The sequence below is a fragment of the Olea europaea genome, chromosome 7, assembly GCF_002742605.1.
Source record: "Olea europaea var. sylvestris chromosome 7, O_europaea_v1, whole genome shotgun sequence".
Taxonomy (NCBI): Eukaryota; Viridiplantae; Streptophyta; class Magnoliopsida; order Lamiales; family Oleaceae; genus Olea; species Olea europaea.
The window spans coordinates 23971122-23993933 of record NC_036243.1 but is presented as its reverse complement, the minus strand read 5'-3'; the positions used below and the strand labels follow the sequence as shown (position 1 = coordinate 23993933).

The 22812-nt window shown below is 34.9% G+C and overlaps 3 protein-coding genes and 1 long non-coding RNA gene across 5 annotated transcripts in view; all 4 read left to right on the top strand.

Moving 5' to 3' along the window:
* Positions 1-7152, top strand: part of LOC111397524 (UPF0400 protein C337.03-like) — an 8114-nt gene extending 962 nt beyond the window's left edge. Inside the window, exons 2-8 of one of the 2 annotated variants that reach the window (XM_023024500.1) lie at positions 1016-1154; positions 1519-1766; positions 4211-4330; positions 4428-4584; positions 5026-5165; positions 5475-5510; positions 6124-7152. In XM_023024500.1, the coding sequence (XP_022880268.1) occupies positions 1079-1154; positions 1519-1766; positions 4211-4330; positions 4428-4584; positions 5026-5165; positions 5475-5510; positions 6124-6888 (1542 nt within the window). In that variant the 5' untranslated portion in view covers positions 1016-1078 and the 3' untranslated portion in view covers positions 6889-7152. Of the gene's footprint in view, positions 1-851; positions 1155-1518; positions 1767-4210; positions 4331-4427; positions 4585-5025; positions 5166-5474; positions 5511-6123 lie in introns of both variants that reach the window. The other variant, XM_023024501.1, reaches the window with a different exon arrangement.
* A 270-nt stretch (positions 7153-7422) lies between these two features.
* On the top strand, positions 7423-10030 carry LOC111397523 (exocyst complex component EXO70B1-like). Its single transcript, XM_023024499.1, has one exon. It carries the CDS (start codon positions 7678-7680, stop codon positions 9796-9798), a length of 2121 nt encoding a protein of 706 aa, XP_022880267.1. The 5' UTR covers positions 7423-7677; the 3' UTR covers positions 9799-10030.
* A 2017-nt stretch (positions 10031-12047) lies between these two features.
* Positions 12048-17616, top strand: LOC111397522. The gene is made up of 3 exons (XR_002703260.1): positions 12048-12244; positions 13381-13861; positions 15713-17616. It is a non-coding gene; the product is annotated as an uncharacterized LOC111397522 (long non-coding RNA).
* Positions 17617-19646: 2030 nt separating this feature from the next.
* On the top strand, positions 19647-21163 carry LOC111397521. The gene is made up of 2 exons (XM_023024498.1): positions 19647-20120; positions 20865-21163. Exons 1-2 carry the CDS (start codon positions 19903-19905, stop codon positions 20971-20973), a joined length of 327 nt encoding a protein of 108 aa, XP_022880266.1. The 5' UTR covers positions 19647-19902; the 3' UTR covers positions 20974-21163.
* Positions 21164-22812: the final 1649 nt, after the last annotated feature.

Genomic DNA, 22812 nt, shown 5'->3' with positions numbered 1-22812 from the left:
GTGGGGGGGGGGGGTGAGTTTACTGAACTGTAATAATTTGAATTGTTCTAAAATTCCAAATCTAGGTTTTTAGATATCTGGTTCATCTTTCTATGATTATATATTAGGAAAGCCAAATTCCTATAGTTAAACAATTTTTTTGGTGTGCACGTGTTCCTAAAAATCTAGTGGTTTAAAAGATTCTTTTAGAATCTTGAAAACCACACGGTTAGCATCCATACTGACTAGGAAACGCCAAGAAAGGCTCACTTTTCTCATTTACTCATTTTAACTATTAAAGTAGGCAGACAACCAATTAAGCAGAAATACTATTATAGCATAAAAAGTTGAGGATCCATGATATGTGTTTTTGGGTTGTTATTGATAGCCACCTGTTGTGCATAGGTGGGTTGGACGAAGTATTATAGTGTAACTGTGATATGGGGAACATGGAAATAGATGATGCGGTTTTCCCCAAATGTTACGTCACATCGCTGATCAGTATTTTGTGAATTCATATAGGACATTGATTTTAATGCGGGACTCTGTCAATTAAAGATGTATTTGCACTTTCTAAGTCCACCGTGTAGTTATATACATTAGTAATTTCACATTGACACTTGTTATCTCTTATATTAAACTAATTTTCAGTGCTTCCTGGATTTTAAAAAAGCAGAAATTTTTGTATCATAAATGTTTGCATGAAGTTCTTCACTGACATAATGGAAAGTACTATTGTGTTCCATGCTTTCTACCTATCAAAATGAATCATGGTGTCCATCCTGGAAAATAACAGAATCACACCCTTAAAACCATTTTAACACCTTCAGTTTACTGAGACAGATTATGTAATCCTTGGAGCTTTGTTGCAGCTGCAGAGCTGTTGGGCGATTTAAAATTTTCACGGTTTTCTTTCGGTTTTGCATGATCTCACTCTTTGCGTTACTCTTGCAAATTGATAAAACTCTCCATTCTGTCTGGTTTGCAAGATCATGATTCTATCTTTACTTTTCTTCTTTGGTCTCTTCTGGCATAGCTGATTCACTTTCAGCAGTCTGCCTAGAGACACTCTAGCCAGGCAGACTTTGTGCAGCAAAATATGGGTAGTAGTTTTAATACACAGATTTTGAGTGATAAGCTGGTGAAGCTCAACAGTTCGCAGCAGAGCATTGAGAGTATCCTCCTGATGATTATACTTTCTTCGTCACATTCTTATTAGCTGATTGCACTGATATTTGCATAATGTTCTTTTTCCACAATTGAATTTTCCTAGTTGAAAACTTGTTGGAACTACCAGTTTCTGATGTTTGACATTGCCCACTTTTTGGAAATTGTTTTAGTCCCGTATTGGTTTTTAACCTTTTCATGTACTATATCTTGGAAATCCGATGGATATGATCTTGTACATTCATGTTTTAAGTTCTTCAGTTCATCCTATGTATGCATCATAACTCATTCACATTTACTTCTCATTTTTTTTATTCTTTATTTGATCTTGCCCCGGTAAATGAAATTGATGTTATCCTTAATGCAATGAAGCTCTCTCGCATTGGTGCATTTTTCACATGAATAATGCTAAACAAGTTGTTGAAACATGGGACAGGCAGTTTCATTGCTCTCCTCATGAGCAGCGACTGGCCTTTTTGTATCTTGCAAATGACATTATTCAGAATAGCAGGCGAAAAGGTGCAGAGTTTGTTACTGAGTTTTGGAAGGTTCTTCCAGATGCTCTTCGTGATGTAATTGAACATGGGGATGAGTTTGGAAAGAATGCGGCATTCCGCCTGGTGCATCTTTCTATCCTTTGAAATTTCTGTGGTTAATATTTTTTATTTCCTCTTTGCACCTCAACTAATAAAGAAATTATTGATAGACGCTTTTATGGCCCTTCAACTAAGGTCTTCTGATATTCTTTATAAGTTTATCAAGGTTTTTTCCATGTACAGTAAGCTACAATAAATCATGCAAAAGAGAAACAATAATGTGTTGGTTCGAAACTTTTAGTTTGAATTCGTGATCTTGACCTGGATTCCCAGGGATGCCACATGATCCACTTTACTTTTGCATCGCATTTTCTGCCTTTTCCTCTAGAATTTGCAAACTTATGAGAAATTAGGTTTTAGACTTATATTGCAAGGAATTCTGCAGTGCATTGGAGAATAAGTCTAAATATCAAGTTGCCCTCAAGAAACGGAAGAAAAAACAGAGAGATACGGTAGTAGTAACTGGGGTTTTTGAAACTGGGTTTTCTCTTGAGAAAGAAAGAGATGGCGGAACTTTCCGAAGCCTGGGCGTTAGAGTCAATTGAGGAAAGCTATTCCAAAAACTCAACCTATCTAAAATATTGCAGTATTCCTAATGGGAAGTATCTGGATCCCATTTGTCATTAATTGCACCTTCTCACAAGCACCCTTCTTCACCTTCTTATCCTTCCAATTCTGGATTTTGAAACTCCAGTTGTTGTGCAGAGGGATACTTGTTTTTCAGGCTCACTAATTAATTGGGATTTACTGCTGTTCTGGGTTTTCCTGAGGGGTTGGGTTGAATTTATTGATTAGTGGATACGGGTTTTTTTAAAGAAAAAAATTGAAAGGATGCCTTTTTTCATTTTATTTGACATCATAGGGGTAGAAAAGTACACTACTATCTAGTGCACATTTCACAGTTTTGTGCTTCTTAGATAAATTCCTCTTTTGTTTTTGAGCCGTTTTGAAATAATTGAGCACTTAATATAAATATTGTTTTGAAATCTTTTACTGAAGCACCTCAACTAGATCAATAACGAAAACGAAGAAAATACGAACACTGTGTAATCCCCACTCCAATATCTTGCCTTCCTTTCTTCTCATCCATGGAAACCCACTAAGAAGGATTCATATAGCTCCAGTGTTCTCACCATCGTCAAATGCCCAGCACCCCTAAATAAAATATATAAATAGGCCAGAATATGTTACCCACCCTTCTTACCAAAACCTAAATTGACCTACAATTGCATAACTTTTCGGTGCCGGTGCCGGTGCCAGTGCCAATGCTCTTTTTCTATTCCTTTCCTTTTAAACAGACCGTTCTGTGGTTCGGTGAGGTGGTTAGGGAAGAGGCGGTAGGATTTTGCCGGAATGGCTAGGTGATGTTTTAATGGTTATGATCTTCCCTTTTCCATTTGTCTCTTTGAGTGGAAGGTAATATTGAACAAACAATTCAAAGTCATGGATAAACGTGAAATAACACCTAGTTACCCTTCAAAACAGTTGAGTCAAACAAAGACATTGAATGTAGTAGTTATTTAGCGTCTATTTGTCTATTTGATCCCCATTTTGCAAAAAAAATCTCATTCTCATTGTCGAAAAATGTACCCAAATACACCATTTCACCTGTTTTTTGTTAGGACAGATCATGTATGCATTGACCTTTTCAAATTGTATTGTGTGAGTTCATTTCACTATTCCCATTTTACCCTTTGCAGAAAATATTTTTAACGGATGTCAAGAAGAATGATATGAGGGGTAGTTTTGTCAATTTCTTCAATAATGAGAGGACAAAATTGGCCATGCGCATTTTAGTGGATGTATGAGTCAATCAACCCTCACGGACATGCAAGAATTTTGGGAATTTTAAATTAATCTTACTGTAGCAAAGATTTTAATATAGACCAAACAGATGCTTGCTATTTTTCATCTTTGGCCAACACATTGTATGTATCAAAGGCACGTTGCTCAAATTTTCTGTTGTGGAGAAAGTACCCATGTTGACGCCACATGACAAGAATGAGGGTACATGAACTGTGTCAGATCCTCTAAATCAAGGATCCTTTATGTTGTTTTGTTATTTTGGGATTGGATTTTAAAATGATATCTAATTTATATCTCACATTTTTAAATTTGAAATGAAAACCAAATAAACTATTATAATTCGCAATTTCATTTGTTTTAAGTTTAGAGTAATACATATAGCATACATCTCTCTCATAAAAAATTGAAGTTTGTTAAACATATCCACATACCCATGTGGATATTTTTTATCCGTATCCGTGTTTCCTAGATTTTAGACAAAAAAATGTACCTGTATCGGACACCCGAACGCGAGTCCAAGCAGCTACATTTAAGCTTCTTGTTAAAACAAGTTTACAATCATCCGAGATAGAATAAGAGATATCTTGTCTGGTTCAAATTTGTGTAACTGCAATGAACTTTGCTGATTAATGTATTTTCATCTGCTTTCCAATTACATACAGATTGGTATTTGGGAGGAGAGGAAAGTATTTGGCTCCAGAGGGCAACTTCTTAAGGAAGAGTTCACGAAAAACCAACTCGACAATGATAATAAAAATGGGAAGCATGTTGGGTTCAAACTGGTAACCATATCCGGTGTTGCTGAATGCTTTTCATATGCATTTTGGTTTTATGATTGTAGTCCAATGATTACTGCTTCCGTTCCTTCTCTGCAACCAGAAACCTACTGCTGGAAACACATTGGACAAGATAGTTTCAGGTTATCAAGTTGTCTATGGTGGTCAACTGAATGAAGATGCTGTTTTGAACAACTGTAGCAACGCCATCAGCTTTATTGAGAAAATAGAAAAGGATATTGGAAGTGAAAACAGATCAGGTATATTTTTCTCTTCCATTGTGCGTCTGTGTGATCCTAATTATTTATGTCCTCACCTAATTTGTCATATATCTTATAGAGTCACGTGGCATTTATGATTGTGACATGTTGCTTTTGTTTTTCTTTCTAAAATTTATGATTTGTTAGCGCACTGCAGTTGTTTAGATGCATATAACGTCCTGTGCTTATATTGTGGAACCTTCTGTTCTTATTAGTTATTGCTGGGTGCTTTCAGGAATTGCTTGTATTTCTGAATAACTGCTCAATTTCATGTCCAAAATTTTTTTTGGCATATGTTGATTTGTTTAATCATTTATTTATTTTTACATTGAACATTTCCTTCTCGTGATTCCGGCCAACTATACTTGCATCTCTGACTAATGATACTTGTATCTCTTCTCTGTCTTCTGGGTCCTTTTTTCTTTCAATTGAAATAAGTAGGCCATCCAAATCAATCTGGCATCATGGATGAGCTGAAGGGGAAGCATGCAATATTGAGGGACTGTATTCAGCAGCTAACAGTTGTTGAATCTTCAAGGACAAAGCTCGTGTCTCTTTTGCGAGAAGCTCTGCAGGAGCAGGTAGAATGCCTTATGATCAGCAAATGCAACAGCTTCCAACTGTTATGACCTTGTTTGAACCCCATTTTCGGGAAAAAATGTGTTTTGGAATAGTGATTTTTTGGAGAATGTGGTTAAAAAAATTAGAATTTTATTTTATTTTATTTTTTTTGTAAAATTATTTTATTGGAGAATATGTGGTTAAAAATAAGTTTAGAAACAATTAGTTTTTTGAAAAAAATGGGGCTCAAACGAGGGCTATGTTTATACTGCAGTTGTTTTCACTTAAATTTTTTCCTATCTAATAAACTTATGTAATTTTTTTCTTAGGAATATAAGTTGGATCAAGTCCGCAATCAACTTCAGGTAATTCATTTACTCATTGCTCACTTCCTTTCAACTTGATAATTAACTGGAAGCCTCTTTTAAGTTATGATCCGTCATATTGTATAGTTGCTTGGATTGAATTATTTGTACACGTTCTACTTCCATTCAACTCTTATAAGAGAAAACTAAACACTAATCAAAATCTCACAAAGATATAAGTGAAAAGGAGTTTTTCTATGTTGTAGTGGAAAGCCTTGCTCAGTTGATAAGTTACCGAGATTTCCTCAAAATGATTTGATACTGGCTCATGATTTACCCATTATCTTGGGCTACTGAAGGGGATCAACAAAGCCTGAACTGTATGTTGCCCCATGCAATTGTTTGTTTCACCTGTTCTCAGGAATATTTATTTTATTAGATGATTAGATTTCCCTTGCCCACTCCTGATGAGGACCCTGTTGAGGTGTTTTGTAAGTTCACTCCATTTTCACACGACAATCCCTCATTCATATTTTACTAATTTATACAAATGAGAAATTTTAATATTTCGTGAATGAATGACAAGTGGATCTGTATCATTATTGATATTGGTTTCGTCTGCTTGCCATTTGTTATCTAGAATATTTTAACCACGTGTATGCATTCTCTTTAGGCTGCACAGGCTCACACAGAACAGGCAGGCAATATTTTCCAGCAGGAAGTTGATGGCAAAGGTGATGAACCAAGTCTAGCTAAGCAGAGTCGAAAGGAAACTCAAACCAGTCAAATGTCTCACGACTTTATGTCGGGAACTAGAGAACAATCAGCTCCTATAATGTACACACGGCAGGTGCCTTTTACTGAGAAATCTGGCCACACTGAAGATCCTAAATCTGCAGCAGCTGCAGTGGCAGCAAAGCTTACTGCATCAACATCTTCGGCTGAGATGCTGACATATGTCCTCTCTTCCTTGGCATCGGAGGGTGTCATAAGCAATCAAATAAAAGAATTGCCTGGTGATTATTCCTCGGAAAAGAGGGCTAAGATTGAAAATGACCATGCAGCTTATGTTCCTCAGAATCCCCAGGCACCTGTTCCGCCTTATTCTCACCATGCCTCGATACAGCACACTTTGCCAGCCCCATCTCAGGAGTCAAACCTTGACAATTCCCCTCCTCCTCCACCATCGTCCCCACCTCCATTACCACCTCTACCACCTATGCAGCCATATCCTATTCCCCAATATATGCCATCTGCTGGCCCGGTTCCTAATGTACCATATGGCTATAACAGCAGCCAGCACCCGGCACCCCTACCTGGTTATCCTACAGCTGGGCCCTTCGGAGTTCATCCACCGAATGCTTACCAGATTTATCCAACTGAAGGTGGTTTGTATGGGCAGCAATCATCCTTGCCCACACCTGTCTCCCGCCAGTAGAATTTGTGGTTAATTTGTTGCCCGACAGGTGAATTGCATTTTAACGATGGCAGTTAGACTTATCGCTCTTTATTTTCCTTTTTTGTTCGGAGTTCTCTAAGAATAGTTTCACACACACACATAATTAGGTGGTGTGTATTGTAGATGTTTGTAACTTGTGATTTTTTATCTCAACATATTTGTTTACATGAAGTTGGGATAAGTCTCTGTGAGTTTCTTATGGAAGATAATGAGTTAAAATGATCATAAGATATGGTTTTTGCTGATGATGATCAATTATGGTTTACAAGTTTGTGTATTTTCTTTATAGAATGAAAGACCTTTAACCTCAAGAACGTTCCAATTTTGCACTTCTTTAAGACTTCAATCGCCCAAGACGTGGCAGTCATTATTGAAATGGGTGTCACTATATAGTCCTTTCTTATTATAATATAATGATCACCAACCATAGTCAACTAATTTTTCTAATTTAAAATTTCAAAATAATTTTTTAAATTTTTAAAATTTTTTTTTTTTGGAAGGGAATAACAGATCGACGGGCTCTTCTCTCACCCAAGAATAATTCCACTCTTTGTGTACGACCCCTCTCTTTATCTCTAAACCAATGACCACAAGGACCATTTCAACCTTTGAAAAAGCTCCAACAATAGAAAATAAATTTCTAAATCGGATAATTTTTCCTTTACCACCCTTTTGCATGTCCCATTTTTCCAGCACTTACTTGCCCTTCCTCTCCTTAATCCATTTCTTTATGCCATTTTTTGTTAAGAATCAATAAAACTAACTACTATGGACACAGATAAAGAGAAATCCAATATCCCTGAAAAATCCCAGAGTTTTGTATCCAGAAACAATGAAAAAGATGAAAAAAATGAGGATTATGATCAGAACAGTCAAATCACCACCGCTGAAGCTCCGGAACTGCCAGATGGTGCTGAAGGCAAACAAGATGATGTTGCCGGTGAAGCCAAACAAGACGATGTTGTTACGGACCCTGAGACAGAGATCAAAGAGGGAGAACAACCAACTGATGTAGAGAACCAAGAGTCTTCTCCTTTGCCTCCTGATCTCAATAAATTATCTGAAGAAATTGACCAATATATCTCTAATTTGTCCAGTTTGCAACGGGATGATTCCAATTTCCCCAATGTGCCTATTTTCATTGAACATTTTGCCATTCTTGTTGAAGCAAAGATTGAAGACTATGATTCCAGTGATAGCCCTGTGAAATGGAGTAAGCTTTCTGAACAAGATTCGGCTTCGTTTCTGGATTCCCTCAATCGGGTTAGTAGGTTATCAAGTGCTCTTTCTGAATTCTCTTCAGATTATAAATATGCTTATACGATTAATCGAATTGGTGGGGTTCTCCAACGTGCAATATCCTACATCGAGGAAGAATTCAAATCACTTCTTGATGATCATAAATTGTCGAATTTGGAACATAATAACAATGATTCGAAGCCGAAGCAATCTACATCATCAAACCCTAATCAAGATGCACTGGAACCTGACCCTGTAGAGGAAACTAATTCTCCAGCATACTCGGAAGAAAACTTATCGAACTTGATTAGATTATCCAGGGCAATGATTTTAGGAGGGTATGAATCTGAATGCCGTTTGGTGTACTTTGTCGCAAGAAGAAATGCATTGGAGGAAAGTTTGCACAAGAACGGATTTGAAAAGCATAGCATTGATGATGTGCAGAAAATGCACTGGGAATCATTGGAGAGAGAGATCGTGGCCTGGCTTAAGATTTTCCGGCAATGCTCTGTAGTGCATTTTCCGAGTGAGCAGAAACTCTCCGATGCCATCTTCTCCGACTATCCATCGATATCAGAGTGCCTGATTAGCAGCCTATCAATAAACATGGTGACTCAGCTCCTGACTTTCGCCAAGGCTGTTGCAATGACAAAACGTGCAGCTGAAAAACTGTTCAAGTTTCTTGATATTTATGAGGTTCTGAGAGATGTTGTTCCGACAATGGAGAGTTTATTGTCACCGGAGATTGTGGACGAGCTTAAAGCAGAGACATCTTTGATTCGGAGCTGGTTTGCAGAGTCGATGATTTCCATTTTCGGTGAACTCGAAAACTCGATTAAGGCTGACTCAGGAAAGACGCCGGTTCCAGGCGGGGCAGTTCATCCATTGACTCGTTACACCATGAATTATCTTAAATATGCAAGCGAGTACAAGGATTCATTAGAGCAAGTTTTTAGAGAACATCAGAAGATCGATAGAGTTGAGTCCGCAACAGGATCTGATTTCGAATACAATCCAGAAGCCCAAGTTCAGAATTCTAACAATGATCAGACTGTAAAACAATCCCCATTCCAACTTCAGATGATGAAAGTGATGGATTTATTGGATGCAAATCTTGATGCTAAATCAAAACTTTACAGGGACATTTCATTGAGCTCCATTTTCATGATGAACAATGGACGCTACATATTGCAAAAGATCAAAGGATCAACCGAAATAAACAGCCTGATGGGCGACACGTGGTACCGGAAAAGATCATCGGACCTCAGGCAATATCACAAATGTTATCAGAGAGAAACATGGGGAAAATTATTGAGTTGTTTAAATCCTGAAGGATTGAGCGTTAATGGTAAGGTAGTGAAGCCAGTTCTCAAGGAGAAATTCAACAGTTTCAATAAAATGTTTGACGAAATTCACAGAACACAAACTTGTTGGGTTGTAAGTGATGAACAGCTTCAATCCGAGCTCAGGGTTTCTATATCGAACATGGTGATTCCGGCATACCGCTCATTTTTAGGGCGGTTCAGTTCAATTTTTACTCCAGGGAGACAAACGGAGAAGTACGTAAAGTACCAGCCAGAAGATATCGAAACGAACATAGACGAACTATTTGATGGAAATGCAGCTCCAGCGGGAAGAAGGAGAATATAAATATTTAACCACGACAATAATCATTTGCCCTGTAATGGAGAAAGTAAAAATGAAGAAGCCCTTTTGCTTCATGGGCAGGGATTTGATTTGGAAAATTACAAGAATCTGGGCTGATTTTTTATAGCTGTAGAAGCTACTGTGTGTTTTTCCCTTTGTTTTGCTTACAATTTTTTATTGCAACATATGAATCTAGTTTTGTAAGACCCAAGACACATGATGCTGTATGTTTTCTGGCTGGTCCATAACAATCAATTTCATTTTTCATGATTTTTTCCTTTATTTCTGTTAACGTTTCAAGTTTCGTTACCCCTTCTCCCGATTTCCTCATAATGAATCAGGGACGGATCCAAGATTGGATCCAAAACAGGGTCATAAAATTTCAAACCGAGCTACTACGTGGAAAAAAAAATTACACATAAAAAATTGATTTTTTACCAAAAAAAAATGAAAAAAACAAAAAAAAAAAAAAAAAAAAAAAAAAAAAAAAAAAAAAAAAAAAAAAAAAAAAAAATGGTGGGGGGGGGGGGGGGGGGGGGGGGGGGGGGGGTTAAAACCCAGGCAAATTTTAACTATATATTGATCGATCTTGTATTATTACTGCTGTTTGTTATACTCATCAGCTAAGAAAATTGACAACTACAATAAAATAATACTTTTGTTACTAAGTAAAATTATTATTTTAAAAGGATTATTTATTTATTTAGGTAGTGTATTATACATTTTTACAACTTGACTGTGTATTATTTTCGGTATTGCAATGTGCAAGTTGGTGAACATGAGTCATAAAGGCATCTATATAGATCATGGGAAACCATTTTTATACTACTGAAATGTAATTAAAATTGAGCATTTTTTGAATTATTCCATTGAGCATCTTTTGAATTATTCTAAGAAAAACGGTGCGGAAATAGAATATTGCACTGTTGAAGAAATTATCCGAGGGATATTAAAGATTATCTATGATGATGATTTAGGTGATAGTTGTTGTTAAGCCACAAATAAATACTAACATGCAAACTCTTGTGAACTTAATTGAGAATAATAGATTTGCGAGCAAAAGCAATCATTATTCTTGTAATATTTCACATTAATAGAAATCTTTATCAAGGCACACGTGAGTAAATGTTTAAAAGCATGATTTTAAAACCAATGACTGAAGAACACATAAGTTGGCAAATAAATAGCCAACGCTTGATAGATTTAGTTAAAGTTCTACCATTGAATGATCGCCAGTTGTCACTTATTGAAAAGACCTAATTGCTTCCAAAAATCCTTCGAAAAAATCTATAAATAGGTCCTGCCTAGAAGAAGAGAGACATACAAATTTGAATATATCCCTCCCAGATAAAATTTTCTCATCTTGCTCTTCACTAATACTAAGAATCAAATGTACAGTAGAAATTTAGAACAAAGATAACAATGATATCACCATTTGGGGTTGAAAGATCATCAAAATTGTGAAAAGATGGGCGAAACGAAGCAGATCTTACTAAAAAAATAAAACCATTAAAACTTGACAAGAAGTTCCGCAACAATGAGTCCGGTAACAACATCAATGCAAAAGGAAAAGATAAAAAATGCAAAATGAGAAAGGGAAAATTCAAAGGATGCAATAGGATTGTCGCCGTTAATTAGTCTCAAATAAGAACTAAGAGATCGACACCATGGAGAAAAGATAAGTTTGCAGGACAAAATATAACTTTAGAAACTCACGAAAAACCAGCTAATCCAAAAGCTATAGTCTCTTCAATTAAATTTGAAACTAGAAGTGAAATCTCAAGTCCTGATGATGAGGTAGTACACTACTAGAAAAGGAGGCTTTAGAGATAGATTTTTACCAACGAACTCAATTTGTTGCTATTAGTAACGAATTACCAACAACTTGTCAACGATATATTTTTAAAACAATTATAACTATAAAGTAAATGTTTTAGCAACGGAATTACCCACGACATATAGCTATCACTGAGATTTCGTTGTTGATCCGTTGCTAAATTTTTTAATAAAATATAAAATATAAAATTTTACCGAGAAAAAAAATTGTGACATCCTAACATTGATAGTAAAATTAAAATAAAATAAAATGAAATCTACCTACGAACTTGTCCGTCGAGAATCCGTTGGTAATATTATTGAAATTAATTATATTTAAATCTAAAATATTACCTATAATTTGTTATGTTACTAAATTTATTGGGATTTAAAAATAATTCAAATATTAAATCAAAGAAAAAAACAAAGCAAAATACACAATTTCTCTCCTCTCTCCCCCAATTCATCGTCTCTCTCTCTCTCTCTCCAGGCTGTAGCGATTTCAATCTTTAAACTCTTAATTGGATCTTTAACATTAGCGACTGAAGCCCGTATTTTGCCTTCTTCTCAATGGATATCATCCTTTAAAGATAAGAAATAGTTATTGGAGTACATTAATAAACAAACCTTCAAGGTAATCTGATTGATTAATTTTACAATTTATGAGATTAGTTCACTGCAAATGGGTCTAATTTTAATCGCATACAACCCATTCCTCTCTTGAATTCTTAATTTCAACTTAAGGATTTAATGATAAGAGTTTCTTGATTGAAAAGTGTAAATTAATTTTTTCTGAATAGTTGTTAAATCTGTAGCATTTAGTTAATAATGCAGTTAATATTGATCATTTCTTTTTAATGGCAATGGTGAACTGAAGTAGTTTTATTTTTAGTTTAACTGAAATTGCTTGCATGTTGTCAAATTATTTGATTAATTGCTTAAGTGATTATCTTCAAACTGATTTTGATAATATGAATTGGGAAGTAAAGTTTGTTTGTTCACATATTGTCTTGGTTGGTGGCGTGGAATTATTGTCTTGTTTTCAAAAGGATTTGTGTCTTACAATTAGTCTTTTGAACATTTTGAAAGTCAATATTCAAATTTTAGAATGGATGAGCTACTCTATCTAAGGAATAAATTGTTCCCAAAGTATCTTGTATGATAGCTTCAAATCACCTCATTTCATTTTGGTAAGCTCTTATTATATATTTTGTAAAAGCTCTTATTACTATTTTGTATTAATTTAATTTAATTTAATTTTTTAAGATGAGGTCTGGTCCACGTGTATAATTAGTATGCTCGAAGCATTTAGAGATTATAAGATTATGATCTGGTGTGGTCATTTGCTATCTCTTCGAGCTCTACCAAAGTAAAAATATGAAGATTTGATGCAATGACAGAATTTGAGGTTTCATATGCAAACAAAAGATATAAAATGTCATTTTGAAGAAATTACTAGTCTTGCTATGACTCTAGACGTACACATTATATATAATTTTTCATCTATTAAATTGCAAATATTTGTATTTACTTAAAAAGTACATAAGGTAAAAAAAAAAAAAAGAAAAAAAAAAGAAAAGAAAGAGAAGTGTTGTCATCAGGAAAAATTATGTTAAATTTGTTATATAATTTCTTATGTATAAAGTACTAATGTTGAGTTTCTTCAAGAGTATTATGCCTAATTTCATTCATTTTAGCAAATAAACTTCTTATTTACAGAGTACAATTTATACCCAATTGATTCTCTAATCATCCATTGTTCTAATGCAGGTCCCCACTCGTACATATGACATCGGATCATAGTTGGACGATGCTTCGGTCAGATGAAGGATTTCTTTCAGACAGATTTATTGAAGAGGTTGAAGAATTCATTAAATTTTCCATATCTCAAATAGGAGTTGGAGATATAATTAAATGCCCATGCTCTATATCTAACAATAGAAGGTTTCTAAAAGGGGATGATGTGAAATTTCATATTTATAAAAATGGATTTACAAGGGGCTATACGCAATGGAATGCACATGGAGAACCATTTATTTTCAGTGGCCCAGATTTAGCTGAATCTCAACTATACGAGCTACAACAAACTATACCCATGAAGCAATGATGATAGATGCGATGGGTCCAGAATTGTACAATGATTATATTACTCCAAATGTTTGTGGACACAAGGAACAAGCCCCAAATCAACATGCATCAAATTTCTTTAGACTATTACAAGAAGTTGACAAACCTGTTTGGCTTGATTGTAGTAACCATACCAACCTTTCTACAATGGCACAACTCATGAATCTAAAGTCTGAATTTAACATGTCCACATCATGCTATGATCGTGTTTTCTATCATTAAGGGAATTATGCTAGAAGGTGACCAGTTAGAAGATACATACTATAAAACAAAGAAAATGCTATCTAGTCTTGGTCTTAATGTTGTGAAGATCCATGCTTGTGATACATATTACATGTTGTACTATAGAGAAATTGAGAGCATGACTCATTGCAGTACATGTTTAGCCCACGATACAAAGAGAAGGTGTCTTGATATAGACATAGGGTACCTTAGAAGGTATTGAGATATTTACATCTAACTTCTAGGCTTCAACGATTGTATATGTCGAGGCACACTATAGAGCATATGTTATGGCATTTGAATAATTAATTGATAATGAAATGTCACACTCCATACATAGTGAGGCATGGAAGTAGTTTGATAGAACTTATCCTCAATTTTTCCTTGAACCACGTAGTGTACGTCTTAGTTTATGCATGGATGGGTTCAACCCTTATAGCATGTCTAATGTGCAGTACTCATGTTGGCCAGTAATCATTTTTGTTTATAATCTCCTTCCATGGATGTGCATGCAACAAGAAAACTTGTTTTTGAGTATAGTAATTCTGGGACCAAAGAGTCCAGTGAAAAATCTAGATGTTTATTTGCACCTCTCATTGATGAACTAAAAATGCTTTGGAATGAAGGTATTGAAACTTATGACATGCATACAAAGAAGAATTTTCTGTTGAGTATTGCATTGATATGGACTACTAGTGATTTTTTAGGATATGGCATGGTGTGTGGATGGAGTACGCACGGTTTAAAGTTTTGTTCATATTGCATGGGCCAGGCTTAAAAATGGAGGGAAAACATCTTTTTTTGATTGTCACCGCCAATTCTTGCCACCTTAGCATCTATTTAGAAAACAAATAGACAAGTTTTACATAGGTAGAGTTGAGAAGGACATATCACGATTAAGGCTAATCGGTGAAGAATTGTGAAGTATAGTGGAGAACCTCCCACACGTTGAAAGTGGTAGAGCTAATAAGAGACAAGAAATTGAAGGTTTTGGTCGTATTCATAATTGGGTAAAGAAGAGCATTTTTTGGGAGCTGCCTTATTAGGATACAAATCTCATAAGATACAATTTAGATGTAATGCACATTGAAAAGAATGTTTTCGACAATATATTCAACACAATTATGGACATACAAGGAAAAACCAAAGACAACTTCAAGGCTAGAAAGGATTTGGTGCTTTATAGCAACTGTTCGGAGCTTTTTGTATATGAAGATGAAAGAGGGAAATTGTTCATGCCAATGGCCTTTTACAGCTTAACTATTGAACAAAAAATGAGAAGTATGCAATTGGATTAGAAATCTAAGAATGCCCAATGGTTATGCATCGAACATTTCATGTTGTGTTAAGGGTGACTGTGAATTCTATGGAATGAAAAGCTATGATTGTCATATTTTTATGCAAAGATTGCTACCAATTGCATTTAAAGACTTGTTGTCGAAACCAATTTGGGAAGCTTTAACTGAACTGAGCCACTTCTTTAGGGATATATGCTCTACCGTGTTGAGGGTGAAAGATATGGAGCAATTGGAACAAAATATTGTTGTGATATTATGCAAGCTTGAAAAGATATTTCCATCGAGATATTTTGATTCAATGGAACATTTACCTATTCATCTAGCTTATGAAGAAAAGGTTGGAGGTCTTGTTCAGTATCGTTGGATGTATCATTTTGAAAGATATCATATTCTTTAAAATTTAAATTACCTTTTGACATGGGAATGATATTGAATATTGACTTCGTATATCACAGGTTCCTACACCACTTAAAAAAGAAGGTGAAAAATCGGGCTAATCTAGAGGCATATATGTTGAGGCATACCTAGTAGAAGAAATGTCAACTTTTTGCTCTTTGTATTTTGATCAACTTATTGAAACAAGGTTGAATCGTGTGTCGAGAAATGATGATGGAGATTTTGTCAATCCTAAATGACGACTATCAATTTTTACTCACCCTGGACGATCCTTTGGCGTTTAGCATCATAATGTCAGATTAATGACAACTTAGGAATTCAGAGCAGCTTCAATGTATGTTCTCTTGAGTTGAGAGGAAGTAACCCCTTTTGTGGCTTGAATTGTAGAGTTGTTCGCTGCATTATAGTTTTTCACTTCATGTAGGAAGCTTGATAAGCATAGGAGAACATTGTATCCCCAAATTTCTAATGCACAATTTAATGGTTTACGCGAGGAACATTTTTCACGTTGGTTGAGGGAATACGTAAGTGATTATGCAAATATTGTCTCCACTGCCTACAAAGTATTTGATAAAATGAGTTCTAATACACATTATTTATTCTGTTTAGGTTTTGGAAGATCATAATGCAGTTGATAATCACATTAAGGCTTTCTCGTACAATCAAATGTTATAACGAATACTTTGTCAATGGTTTTGAGTTTCACACTTAAGACTATGGTTCTAACAAAGCAACAATGAATAGTGGTGTTTGCGTACTGGGAAGTTGTCATAATGATAATAAGCGTGACTACTATGGTAGGTTAACTGAAATATTAGAACTAAATTATTTAGGGGATATTGTAAACAAGGTTATTTTATTCAAGTGTGATTGGTTTGACACCAATGGTGGGGTTAGAGTCCATTGAAGATTCAATCTCGTCGAGCTTAATCATAAGAAGAAACTACCGGTAAATGATGTATTTATACTTGCTCAACAAGTATATTACACGTGTTTTCCTACAAATGCTAGAGATAGAGTTGATTGATGGGTGGTTGTGAAAACAAAAGCAATAAATGTTCGCAATATACAAGGAATCATATTGGAGAATGAAGAGTGTAATGTGTGGGTGGAACTTGCATTCCAAGAGGATCAACCATTGTCTACCCAGTAACTTGTTTAAATATCAGAGTTCGATCGCCAAAATTTAGATTGTGACGATGTTGGGGCTGAAGAAGTAGTCTAGCTTGACTCTAGGATGTCCAATATGGAAGTAGAAGAAAATGTAGAACCAGAATACGTTGATAATAGTGATGGTTTCACAACAACTGTAAGTAAAGGAGAAAATTGTATTCTTATTATTCTTTTGGTTTTTAGTTCATTTGTTAGTTTTATGTCATTGTTCATATTTTTCATGGACTTAAGAGCCTCACCTTGCAGTAGGAAAGTGTTCGTTGTTGGGACGGGTTCAAACTGGACTGAAGGGAGGAGGAATTTAATACTCCGATCTTCCTGGGGATTCATCATTGGCTAGGGATTTTGCAGGATAACATCTAACCAGTATATGAGAAAGAGAATGGTGGCGAGAAGGGTGCTACATGAGGAGCTATGGTGTTTCAAGAAACTAAATTTTAGCAATTGAGTGATTTTGAGAAATGGTGATTCAAGAATCCAATTATGGCGATCTGCACTGCAGCCAAGCCCATGTCAAATACCAGCAGAAATCTCCTAACTAAACTTGCTAGTACCCATTCTCTACGTGTTTAAATTGGACCCCTTGTATCTGTTCGATAATAATGAATTTATGTGCTGAGTGCTACCTTGAATTCATGCTGGACACAATTTGTTTTGTTGGCACTCCTTGTATCTTGGTGCACAATCTTGTATTCTATTTGAGACCTCTACTGCCTTGGACGTTTTAATGTTATTTCTTTAGTTGGTTTGTTAATAATTTGATGTTGTGGCTTTCAAAGTCTAGCAAAGTTTACTATTACCATGGTACTTAGACACATTCTGTTGTGTAGATTAAGCAGAGGTAGTGAATTGTGATAAGAAGTTGTATCAGTTGGAGCTGGACTTACTGTGATTAAACATGTTTTCTTAATTGTCCAACTGAATAGAATAATTCAGGTTTCTTAAAATAGATTTTTTAGCATTTTTTTATTCGAACTTCTGTGGCCGAATTCTATGGATTGGTTCGCTGCCACTGATTTGATGTAGGAAGTTTTACTGGAAATGTTAAATTCGCCAACTTAGCCTATATGATATAATTTAGCAGAGCTTGGGTTACATCCACATTTTGCTGCTCATCCTTGTGTGTCTTTTTTATGTTGAACTCTCAAAGTTGAGTCATCTAAGCATTGCTTCTTCTTCGTCCTTCTTTGCTTAAAACATAGGTGACTGAATTGTGTTTGTATCCCATCTCTTCTCCAATAGTCCCACTCCTCCTTTTGACATCCTAGACATCTCATAAATATGGATATGTATTTTGGGAGTGCAAATTGACTTGGGGAGCTCTCGTGGGCGAGTTGCTAGCTGGTGGAAAAAATTAGCTTGCTTGGCCGAGCTCTTCTAGCTTTTTTCATCCAACTTTTCACCCAATATTGTACTTCTTCTCAAGTAGTGCCGGGCCATTGATTTCAACATATGCTTTCCATAACTTTTTGCCTCTTGTTCGACACTTTATTTACCAACATTTTCTAAGGGAAAAGTCACCATCTTGTTCAACTCTCAAGTTGTTGCACCGTTGCATATCATGGACAACTGAAAATTAGAGAGAAAATTTCAACTACCGTATGGATAAACCTCTGCCAAATTTTAAAAGTGATCAAAACTACAAAAAAATGCTAAATTTGGGTTGGGTTTAAATGTGATCAAAATCGCTCAACCCGAAGTTCAATTGGATTGGATTGGGCTAGGTTGGGTTGGAAAATTAAATTTGAAGTTGGGTTGAGTTGAATTGTGTCTTAGTTATGATTTAAAACCTAACCCAACCCGACTCGATGAATTAGAAAAATTAATATTTAAGATGAAAAAAGAAAAAACTCGAATCCAATTTTAATTGGGCCGAAGCCTAAACTGACCAATCTAATAACCCAAACCGAGCAAGTTTTACCAAAAATAGCAAAATTTCAATAATCGTACCAAAATAAACTACGTAATAAAAGAAGTAATTTGCCAAAAGTCTGGCTCAAATCGAGTTCATAATCATCAAGAAAAACGACAAATGAAATATTACCAGGAATGGAAATAATAACAAAAAATGGGAATTCAGAAGGGAAAACAGTGAATTTTGGCCTAAAAAATGATGTCGACCTAGCAAAGCTGAGCATGACATGTGCCCCGAAAAGTGTTTTCCGAATTGGGGTTATAATTGCGATTCTAATAATCTTAGTGAAAGTTATGGCTGAATTACCAAAACGTTTTCAAAACTGCTCCAATTAGGAAAAGATTACGATCAGTTGCCATCTTTACGCCGATCTGCCAACTGATGGTATCTTAGCGTAATCAACGTGCTATCTGACAACTTAGCATCGTTTGATTCGAACCCTTCTGCATCAATATGGGAGGGACACGATGTGATAACAGTCGGAGAACTCAATATCGTTTGATTCGAACCCTCTTTATTTTCTTCTAAAAATTATAAAAAAAAAAATGCCTCGAGACTTGAGGAATTCAGAATTGGAGCATCAAGCGATTTGTAGACATTACAGATTAGAAAAATCAAATAATACGACCACATCATGTATTTGTAAGATGATTAATCGTCATGCGATCAATACTGAATTACTAAATAACAATTTTTGCTATCGATTTTAATATTTTTATTGATAATAACTATTCCCTACAAAAATCAATTTTTTTCCATATTAATCCATTTGAAATTGATTTGTTATCTAATACCAACTAATTGTAAAAGGTTTAATATTTTAGATCTGAGATTTATTAATTTTTTCATATTATTATACTGAATTTATATTTTTATCTATACAAGAACATTTTCCTTCAAATTGACCAAAGCCAGCATCTCCCCCGAAATTCCTTCCAAAATCTCAACTTTTCCTTTCTAATTCCACCGCCAATTTCCAATCACTGCTTGCTCGTTTTTCCCCTCCCAATTCTTCCAGTAAAATTCATTCCCTTCTTGCTCATTCTTTTACCAAATATCACATACATTTCCTCATATACATACCCGCTCATTCTGTAGAGTAACAGCATTTTCTCACTGTTAATTCTCAAAACTCAAATTGAAATTCACTCGAATTTAAAGATGTCACATCGAGTAAGATGGAATTCCATGCCTAGGGTTCCTAGGTTGCAAGATGAGGAGGACAATGGCTGGACTGAGGCTGGTTTTGAGGATACCAATATATCTCTTTCTTCAGAAGACAATGATAGACCTGATGGTAGGAAAATGGGTCCTAACCACGGTACTAATGGTTGTCCAGATGAAACTGGAAGAATTCCTTTAATTATGGGAGACGACAGGTATGTATCCAAACCTTATTTTAGTTTGTGTTGAATGCAAAATGATTTCACTGGTTTTAAAACTTACTAAATAGGATGTATATTTTGCACTGTTTGTGTGGATAATGATTTATGCTTAACTATGATTTATTAAGTTGTAGAATTTTTGCAACTGATTAAGGTTAGGAGAGTTTAAAATTGGAAAGAAGAGAAATTAGTAATTTGAATAATTTTACTCACTCAAAACAGTTAAATAATACTCTAATAATTTCAAAGCACTTTGTGGGAGGATAAAATGCTGGTATTGCCATGACATTGCAATCAACTTGTGTGAATTATTTCCTCGCTTACTTTCTACTTCAGTTAAGTTTTCGAAGATATAGAGACAAAAAATGCCATTTGTGTGCTTTAAAAAAATCAGCAAGGTACATTTTGAAGAAGGTCAAATTGTTGTTTGCTTCAATTTCCCTACTATCTGCTTGAATCCCTCACTTATTTAAGTTCCATGCTATCTGCTTTAAGTTCCTTACCTCTGTTTTCATGCTTTCAGATTCATTACTATCTTGACATTGCTTGCTGTAAGTCCTAATTTGAAATCTTATTTGGGTGGACCTTATCCTACATTTAGTTAGTTGTCAGTTGACACAAAAAAATTCCTGTGGGAAAGAATTTAGGTTATATAAATTTCATTTAAATATACTTGTTGTCCTCATAAATTTATTGTTGCATACTAATGGTTTGTACGTACATTGGCCAAATAATAAGGAGAACAAAGTGGAGAAAGCATGGAATTCTGCCTCAATTGATCGACTGCGAGACATATTTTATTTGGCTCGAACTAAGGCTAAGGAAAGAAGTGGATCTGAAAATGTAGCTAATTGGAAGGATATGGACCACCATGGTTAAGTGTAGAGCATTGGAATGAGATAATTGATAAACTTCGGAACATTGAAGGATGGAAGAAGAAATCTAAACTTGGCCATGACAACTGACTCACCGTAAAGTCAGTAACCATTATTAAGCACACTGCTGGCTTAATAACAATTGCTGCCCACAAGCTGAGGCTAGTAATGTTTAATTTTGTGAATCAATTTCATAGATGATTGACATGTTGTGGGTTATCTTATTTTATCTGTTAGAAGAGCTTTTGTTCTGCCCATTTATACTAGAATTCCATTTGTTAGATGTGTGCATATGATCATTTCGAAATGAAACTCACATAGGGACTGAATATGAGAAAAATCAGCATGTTCTGTCTAGTTGAAACTAAAACCAGACCCAATGTCATGTTGTGTTCACTTACAGTTAATTATTTAGTAAGTTGCCACTAGGGAAATTTAAAAGTTCTATATCCTTTAATAATGGAATTTTATTTGCTTTATGTGAGGTATAAGTTCTTAGAGGAAGGTGTATTAGATATAATTTTTTGCTTGGAGTACATTATATTTTGCTGTGAGAACTAGTGCACAACATCTAAAATAAGATTATTACATTTTTGCTTAGGTATAAGTTATGCTAATTTTCTTCAGCATTTAACTTGGAATTTAGGGGATTCTATTGCTTGCTTTCTGATGATCGCATATTTTGTGCTATGCTAAAGTCGAGAACTTGCAATTTTAGTGAAGAATTGTTTACATTATTAAAGTGTATGATGTGTTAAACCATATATTTACTAGTATGCATGAGATGATGTTTCATTTTGTGAAGAGTATGTCGATTAATAATCTTCTTAAACTAAACATTGACTATATTGCTTGTCTTTAGTATGAGAAATTAGGCAAGCCACCTACTACTTCACAATTGTTCGAATGTGTACATCGACGAAAGAAGGGAGAAGGAGACTTTGTAGAGAATAAGTCACACATGGTCTATGTAGGTAAAATAAATTAATTTTTATTATATATTTTTTATATTTATTGATTGAGACTTGCATTTGTTTTATAGGAAAAATATGAAAATGCAATTCATGAAAAATATGGTTCAAATGTTTCGTCACAACCTGAAATTGGCATTGAAGCATGGTGTGAAGCAAGTCAAGGTCCTAGTAAGGATGGTCGCTTGTATGGGCTTGGTCTTCATCATCCCAAATTGCACAAACTTGGCATCTCTAGTCCATATGATGGACAGGCTGATATCATTAGTTTGCAAGAGAAGCTTCGTGATGCTTTGCGAGAAGATAGATCAACTTACAAGGGAAAATAGTGAATTACTACAAAAGATGGAAGATGGTAGGTGTGAAGAAGAAAAGAAGAGGATTGAGTTCGAACAAACCATACTTTGAATGTGGGGAGAAAGGAATGGGTCATGAGATTAGTCATTCAAGCACAATGATCTTCAATGGTTGGACATAGTAAATGTTTATTTTGTTTATAAAAAAATTACCATTGAAAGTGTTTGAAGATCATGTGTAAATATTTTTTGGATTTAATTTTGACAAGCTAGCATTGATTTTTGAAATGGAAGCGAAATTAATGTGATTTTGTGAAATTATTGAACGAGGAATTATTCAATGAAAATGTTTGCAATTTCATATCTGTTGATCTGTTATTGTATTTTAACTTTTTTAATAGGATTAATTCATGATAAAAATATATTAGATAAAATGTTTAGAGGCATTTCTTTTAAAATTATAATTCAAATTTTCAATGGATTTTATATTCTAAATTTGTATTAAAAATTTACCAAATATGTTGCGATGAAATTTACGTTACTA

Excerpts from the sequence above, each read along its gene's own strand:
- LOC111397523 (XM_023024499.1), top strand. The coding sequence starts at position 7,678 with ATGGACACAGATAAAGAGAAATCCAATATCCCTGAAAAATCCCAGAGT.
- LOC111397521 (XM_023024498.1), top strand. The coding sequence starts at position 19,903 with ATGTCACATCGAGTAAGATGGAATTCCATGCCTAGGGTTCCTAGGTTG. Across the intron at positions 20,121-20,864 it reads TTAATTATGGGAGACGACAG|GAGAACAAAGTGGAGAAAGC; the intron begins GTATGTATCCAA and ends CCAAATAATAAG.